At 49.8% G+C, this 7,651-nt stretch overlaps 3 protein-coding genes across 3 annotated transcripts; all 3 read right to left on the minus strand.

The window, feature by feature from the left end:
* Positions 1–1,939: 1,939 nt before the first annotated feature.
* Positions 1,940–4,279, minus strand: LOC120357348. The gene has a single exon (XM_039447520.1). The coding sequence runs from the start codon at positions 4,277–4,279 to the stop codon at positions 1,940–1,942; it is 2,340 nt and encodes a 779-aa protein (XP_039303454.1).
* Positions 4,280–4,498: 219 nt separating this feature from the next.
* LOC113003831 lies at positions 4,499–6,072 on the minus strand. Its single transcript, XM_026135013.2, has 2 exons — positions 5,579–6,072; positions 4,499–5,466 (listed from the first exon to the last, which is right to left on the minus strand). Exon 2 carries the CDS (start codon positions 5,294–5,296, stop codon positions 4,655–4,657), a length of 642 nt encoding a protein of 213 aa, XP_025990798.2. The 5' UTR covers positions 5,297–5,466; positions 5,579–6,072; the 3' UTR covers positions 4,499–4,654.
* On the minus strand, positions 6,070–7,298 carry LOC120357349. Its single transcript, XM_039447522.1, has 2 exons — positions 7,260–7,298; positions 6,070–6,806 (listed from the first exon to the last, which is right to left on the minus strand). Exons 1-2 carry the CDS (start codon positions 7,276–7,278, stop codon positions 6,070–6,072), a joined length of 756 nt encoding a protein of 251 aa, XP_039303456.1. The 5' UTR covers positions 7,279–7,298.
* Positions 7,299–7,651: the final 353 nt, after the last annotated feature.

Below are 7,651 nucleotides of genomic sequence, written 5' to 3' on the forward strand. Positions count from 1 at the left end.
ATAACTTGTTCGAGGAAGGAGGCGACCGCCTTCCAGCAACTCTCCCTGAGGACCATTTTGGTAACGACGGCCCCCAGGCAGAGGTCCTCTCCAGCTTCGTCTCGGAGGACTCTGCGCAGCTCGTCCCATGCTGGGCACAGCTCCAACATGTGCTGAGCAGAGTCCACCTCCGCCTCGCAGTGGTGGCAGCGCGCTGTCGGCTCCTTCCCGATGCGACACAGGTACTCACCAAAACAACCATGTCCGGTGAGCATCTGTGTCATGCGATAGGAAAGACCGCCCCACGGGCGGTCCACCCATTCCTCCAGGTGAGGGAGGACGGCCTCCAAGACCCGGGTGCCCACTGTCGGCGGGTTTTGGACGAGGTGGCCTCGCCACTCCTCGATCACCCGCCGACGGGCTCTCTCTCTCCACGACGCCATGGTCCTTGGGGCGATGTCATTGCCCCGTAGGCGGGAGGCTTTGACCAGAGCGTACAGTGTGGCTCGGGCCGTGGCCAGAAACTCAGCTGGCGGCACTTCTGCCAGGACCATTAAGGCGTCGTTAGGAGAGGTGCGATAGGCGCGCGCAATGCGTAGGGCCAGCAGCCTTTGCACGGAGTGCTTCTTGATCTTGCTGCTGGTCTCCGTCGCCTCGCACCAGACCGGGGCGCCGTACAGCGCCCCGGACATTACTGCGTGCATGTACGCGCACCTCGCACCTATATCCGGGCCCCGGAGGTTGGGCATGAGACCTCTGAGGGCATTGGCCCTCGCGCCCAACCGTGGGGAAATTTCGTCAAAGTGCTCAACGAAACCCCATCGGCCGTCCAGGGTCAACCCCAAATATTTCAGGGTTGCCTCCACCTGAATTCGGGTCCTGCCCACGAGGACTGAGGCCTGTGAAGGGGGCCCCCGGGAGCCATCGTGAAAGAAGATGGCCTCCGTTTTGTGTGAGGCCACTCTCAGCCCCAAGTCCTCGATAGCGCCGACAGCGCACGCCACCGCCCAGTTGGCTCTAGTAATCGCCTCTTCCCAGGAGGACCCCCCAGCCACCACCAGCGTGTCATCGGCGTAGCACACCGTGTGGCAGCCAGGGGGGAGGGCCGTGCGGAGGATGACGTCGTACGCAGCGTCCCATAGTAGAGGAACTAGGACCGACCCCTGCGGGACGCCGCACGTCATGCCCCTCCGCTGCTGGAGTCCTTCCTTATCGAAGTATTCCAGCGTTCTGTCGCGGAAATAATCCCTCACGTCTCGACCAGGTAGGGCGGCAGGCCATAGTGCTCGACCAGGGCCGCCACTACCTTGCCCCACGGGACGGTGTTAAAGGCGTTGGCGATATCTAGCGACACCGCCAACGCCACTCTTCCCTCCCCCGACATGGACCCCTCGAGGGCGCGTACGTGCTGGATAGCGTCTATCGTTGAGCGCTCCTCGCGGAATCCAAACTGGCCGGGGGATAGGTCGGGACCTATCCGGGACATATGCCGGATGATACGGTTGGCGATCACACGTTCGTGAATCTTGCCCGCATCATCCAGCATGCAGAGGGGCCTGTACGCGGAGGGATCCTCCGCTGGCTTGCCCACTTTCCTCAGTAGGACAAGCCGGGCCCTCTTCCACCTCTTGGGAAATACGCCTTCCTTGAGACATTGGGTGATGACCCTTTTGAGGTCCTCACTCACTACCTGTGCGACCCGGACCCAGACTTTGCCAAAGACTCCGTCTGGGCCGGGCGCGCGGGCTCTGCCCTTGTTTCTAATTCGGGCGAAGGCCTCCTCGAGCTCGTGGCTTTTGACCCCCAGTTCCTCCGACCAGCCCGGAGGGGGACCTGACCTGACCGGTATGTCCCTCTCGCGGGTGGGAAACAACTGGTCCACCACCCGCTTCAGGAACCGTGGGTCCAACGACTCTGTGAGGGGGGGAGCCCATGGGCAAAGTTTACCGACGGCCATTCCTCATGGGTCCCTCGTGAGGCCCGAGATGAACTCATCCCAGGCCTCAGCTTTCGCCCGAGCAATGGCGACCCTCAACGCCTTCCTGGCGTCCTTGAGGGCCGCCCTCGTTTCTTCTACTTCTGCCTCCATGCCCCGGCCTCGGGCGCGCGTGAAGGCCCTCCTGGCGGTCACTGTGGCTCGCCTAAGTTGGGCGAGCTCCTCTGACCACCAGTAGGCAGCGCGCTTTGCCCTTGGCCGACTGCGGGGCATGGAGGCATCGCACGCGCGCGACATAGCATCGCAGAGCCACTCTGCCTCCGCCTCTGCTCCGGCGTTCTGCCCCCGGTCAGCCCACTTCGAGACTGTGAGGCTGACCTCAAGGGCGTCCTGGTCGGGCTTCCTGAGGACCAATCTCCTCTCGGCCCTCTGGCGGCGGTTCCTCGCTTGCACCTCAACGGGTGTGGAGGCCACCTCCATCTCGATCAAACGATGATCAGTTAGCTCCCCGAGCGGAGTCTCTACTCTCCAGGCACTGACCCTGTCAAGGGCGCCCGGAGAGGCCCACGTGAGATCCACTATGGATTCTCCGCGGCCACCCACGAACGTGCTGACCCGACCCCGGTTCAACAACGCGAGGTCGAGTCCCGCCGCCCACTCGAGAGTGAGACGGCCCCTGGGATTCGTGGTCGGGGACCCCCATGCGACTGCGTGGGCGTTGAAGTCCCCTCCCACGATTATTGGTCTGGGAGAGCGCCTGAAAATGGTCTCTCCCGTCCGCTCCAGGGCCGCCTCGTACTCTCCCTGACTGAGACTCGGGGGGAAATAAACCCCGAGGACGTCGATAGGTCCCCACTCAACCAGGACGTATTCCTCACCGGACTCCACCGGGAGCATCGGCTGGTCGTCGCGCGCGTGTTGGCTGACTATCGTCACCCTGCCCAAGGTATCCCCGGCCCAATGAGGGTGATCGTCGGGGATCCTATATGGGTGGGCAGCGATAGCCAGCCCTACGCCTCTTTCCGCCAGGCACTGCAACAGGATGTCCTGTGCAGCCCTGGCGTGTTTGAGGTTAGTGGAGGAGCCTCTTAGCCATTGCTGGTCGATGGCTGAGGCTCCTCCACCTCCATCGCTATGATGGGTGTCGGTGACACCGCTCCTTCCCGGCACTCTTTCTCCCCTGAGGGCGGGCCACCGGGGGCGGACAGAACTATGTTCGCGACCGTTTTTCGAGTCTTGCTTTCTCCACCAGCGGTGGTGGGGTCCTTTGGAGGAGGGGGGGGGGTTGATTTTAGCCATCCCTTTCCTTTTCTTTTTGAGCGAAGAAGACGCCGTCTCAGCCGTGGAGGGGGGAGAAGAGCCAGAGGGGAGTTGGCGGTCCGCTCCCTCCTTAGCCCGTTCCTTAGCCACCCCTTTTTGCTGCGAGCCTTTGTTCGCGGGTTGCGCCGCTGCGGTCCGCGGGGCTCCTCCCCTCTTGGCAGTGGATTGCCAGGATTTACTGCCAACTCGATGATCCGCCGACTTGCCTTTATCTAGGCACACCGGGCAACACGCCTTATTGGCGCAGGTACTGGCCTGGTGGCCAATGCCGCCACACCTGTAGCAGCAGCCAGTTCTGTCCACCTGGTTGCTACAACCCGCCTGCGTATGCCCGGCCGCCAGGCACCTATAGCATTGCAGCCCCCGCGAGGGCAGCAGGGTCGCCCTGCAGCTGGACCATCCCACTCTGAAGCGCGGGGCGGCCAGCAGGGCTTTGCCAGCCCTCACGGGGCAGCGTAGCCAGCAGGTGCCAAGTCCGTTGGGGCCCCGACGGATCACTCCCACTTTCACCTCATGTGGGAAGCAGCCACCGACATTTCCCACGGTGCTTGCCACCTCTTCCGTTGTTACGGAGTCCTCCAGTCCCGTAATTCTAATCTCGACGGATTTGGAGGGACGAGCGATCCTCACGTCAGACCTGTGGGCCATGACCTCGCGGAGCTCATTGGCCAGGGCATCGGCTTTTTCGGCGTTGTCGACGCCCCTGACCTCTAGGATAAGCGCTCCGGTCACAGCCCTACGAGGTCTCAGATCCCCTATCTCCAGGGCCTCGAGGTTTATCTGGCTTCTGGCCAGCTTCATCACCTCCGCATATGATTCCCGGTCTACACAGGTCACCGAGACCGCCGCGGTGCTCGCTGGCCTGATTTTTGCGGGACCGGAGGACGCAGCCAGTTCCTTCTTTCCCTTCCGGGAGGAGGCAGAGGGGGTTGGGGCAGGGGTTTTCCTGCAACCTGTTGCCTTTATGGCCTGCTTGGAGGGGGGGCCCGCACCAGGTGCACGGGTTTCCCTTAGGGGGTCGCACAGTGCGGCCGAAGGCCTCATTGTGCGGCCATAATTTGAAAACTTAATGGATTGACCTGAAACCTCGTACTCGGGGGTTTTTGGGGTCGCTAATCACGAATCCGTCGTCAGAATTACGAAATTCAAAATGGCGGATCCAATATGGTGTCATGCAAAGAATTCTAAAGTTTTTTCGTGTACATTTTCTTTGTTACTATTGAATAATTTCATTTATACTAAATAAGTGTACTAAAACAAACATTTTTCAAGTTTTCACAAAAATTTTTATTAAAATTGAAAATTATAGGTTATACACGAAACTAGAGTTTTGAATTGTATTATAACTTATACAAGTATTTAAAAAACGTATACTCTAATATTATAAAATTGGAAAGTATTTCCTGCTTTAAAGAAGAATTACATAAAAAAATTTTCATTATCATGAAGGTCATAAGCATCTACATCTGTCTCTGACTCAGAGGCAGAGCTAATATCAGTACTGTCCTGCTCCTCTTCTTTATCAACAAATGGAGACGACAATAAATTAATAGCATCTGCTGATAAAGATTTTAGCTGTTTAGCTGGCAATTTTCTACAACTAGAAATGTATGGGTCAGAAGCTACTAAAAATCTTTTGAACACATCCTCCATTGTTTTTTGACGATAGTTTTTTCTAGCAAAGCTCAGGCGATAGATCGAATAAAATTTATTGCAGGCCTCTTGTGCATCTTCTGACATTTGACCGATAGGTAAAACTGAATCTTGAATGATTTCTGGGCCATGAATTAATAGCTTATGTACTAAAGTTGGCATGTAATACCAATCATACTTTTCTACAATCATTCTAGCTAACTTCTCAGTATACTGTCTAAAATTGTCCAAATTAATGTCATGTCCACTTGATATGGCTTGCAGTATAATATAAAAACGATGTATAATATCCTGATCAATTCCAGTTATTTTTGCAGATTGTTGGTACTTTTCAAAAAAATGACGAGCCGTATTACCATCGTTCGATGTTCCACTTCCAGCTTTCGGTTTGTCAACATTTAAGCCCATTTCTATTTTAAAAGCAGCTTGTATTATTTTTTTCCTGTTTTCAACCGACTCTTTTTCCTCTCCCTTACGTACCTGCCATTTTTCGATTTTTAATTTGTACGACAAATGTAATATAAATTCGAAACACCTAATCCAACAATGTAGAGATGATAGGCCAAATTTTAAGTGATCTGAAACAATTTTTTTGTTAAGCATTGCATCTATGTCGTTGAAATCTTTTGATGTACAATTGCACAGATAACAACGCATCGCAGATGTTGTATCTGTCAGTGAGTTGCATACTTTCGTATCTATCATTGTCAAGGACAAATCATATTTAACACACACGATTTTCCCGTCAACAGTAGTTTCAAATGCATTCAGATCATGTTTCTGGTTTTCTATGTCATTAGTTGTTTTTTTCGTCAAGTCAACTGATTCTTTTGCACATTGAATTTTAATTGGCCGACAATATCTTGGTGATGATGGCCTTGGATTTTTCCAGACTATTGTAGTTTTCTTCGTCGTAGAGTCTCTGTGTATAAGTTGCAATGGGACAAGAGAGGTGAAAAAAATACTTTCGTCACTAACATCGTTTTCATCGAGCTTGTGCTTATATTCACTGTGTCCCGAACTACCATCACAGCCCCATTTAACGATTAAGGTTAAATTTTGTAGTTGTTCTTCAGATAAACATTTTATAACTTCTACTTGATGAAGAATAATGCGGTCAATCGTATGATTTAATAGAGATTGCAATGTAACTGCTGCTTCATTTTCAGTGAAAGAAAAACCTAAGGCTGAATAACATTGTAATTTTGCTTTCTGTAGCTTTTGTATGATGGAATAATCCTTGATTTTTTCTGCACATGAGCATTTCGCAGCTGCTGGTATTTGCTTTGAGATAATCCAAGTTCAATAAACAACGATAAAGCTTCATTATTAGTGAAAGGTATATTTTTATTCGCAGACTCCAAAGATTTTCTGTATTTCGAAGCTTTTGTAGGACTCCCTTCGGAAATATCACGCACCACTTTTGCAAAATCAGTATTACCTTCAGAACGCAATTTACTTGTTGCTGAGTATAGGAGAGCTTCAGTTGATACATTCGTTCGTAATTCTTCTGTTTTCCTGCGTTTACTTCGTTCTGAAGATTCTGAGAAACTGAGTTCTCGCCGACCTGCATTGGAATTTTTTTCATCATTTTGTTTTTCTTTTGATTCTTTATTATTTTTCTTCTTCTTTCGGTCTTCTTTTTTCAGTTCAATGGATTTTTGTAACCAATCATGATTTTTTTTCAAAAATTTTTCTTCTATTCTTTTACTTGAATCCCATCTTGATCTCATTTTATGTACTTGATCTGATATTTGCTTTTTTTCTTCATCTGATAAATGATAACTTGAATTTTCACTTTCGGATAAAAGTGTTTCCACCTTAGCATAAATTTCTTTTGTATCACTCTTTAAAATGTTTTTTATTTCATTGAATAATTTCAGCCTTGTTAAATCACCTTCCGTCGTATTACTGGAACCTAAAAAATAAATATATATTTTTATCATCAACTCTCTTTGACTCATTCTCCTTCTTTCTACTTTCATACATATGTAGTTCCCACTTTCTCTTTCGATGCTTTTTTTCTTTCTTTTTTTCTATTAATTTTAGTATTTTCACGCTTCTTTTCTTTAACTTTATTAATCGTTATATCTGCGTTATCGAATATTCAATTTCTTTTATACAAAAAGTTGCATAAAACCTAAAGTAGCAGAAGGTAGCAGCTAAATCTTGTTTTATTCAGTAACTAATACTTTTCTGAGTAACCTCTAATAGGTTTTAAGGCAGCATATGATGGCGTTTTATTACTATATGATTTGAAAACTCAAATTTTATATACAAAAATACGAAAAATATATCCTCATATTTTTGCTGCTAAAAATTTTTTGTTAACGTATTGATATTTACTACAGTTTTTATGTATTTTACTAACCTTTAGACGTAGATTCCATTTGGTTTTGTTAGATTTCCTTTACTCCAAGAACTTTCACACGTGTATAACTTTCCCTGTGTATCTACAATAATATGATGTTTGGGTGAAGGCCGCGTTGCGACTGAAAGAAAAGAGGGGACTTAGGGTATAGGACGTTACTACGAACGGTTTTCAATTCTTAGAGGATTACTTCAGCCAACTCAACGATGAAAAAACTCTATCTAGAAACTTTTTTTTCGAATTTTGGCCGCATAATGAGGCCTTCGGCCGCACTGTGGGTCGGTCCCGCCCTGTGTAGCCGCTCTCCTGGCCATTTCCTTCTTCTTGGCCGATTTTTTGACCACAAGCATCCACGGTTGTTCACCGTTGGACGTCTGTGTCAATGGCTGCTC

This window comes from Solenopsis invicta, chromosome 3 (assembly GCF_016802725.1).
Source record: "Solenopsis invicta isolate M01_SB chromosome 3, UNIL_Sinv_3.0, whole genome shotgun sequence".
Taxonomy (NCBI): domain Eukaryota; kingdom Metazoa; phylum Arthropoda; class Insecta; order Hymenoptera; family Formicidae; genus Solenopsis; species Solenopsis invicta.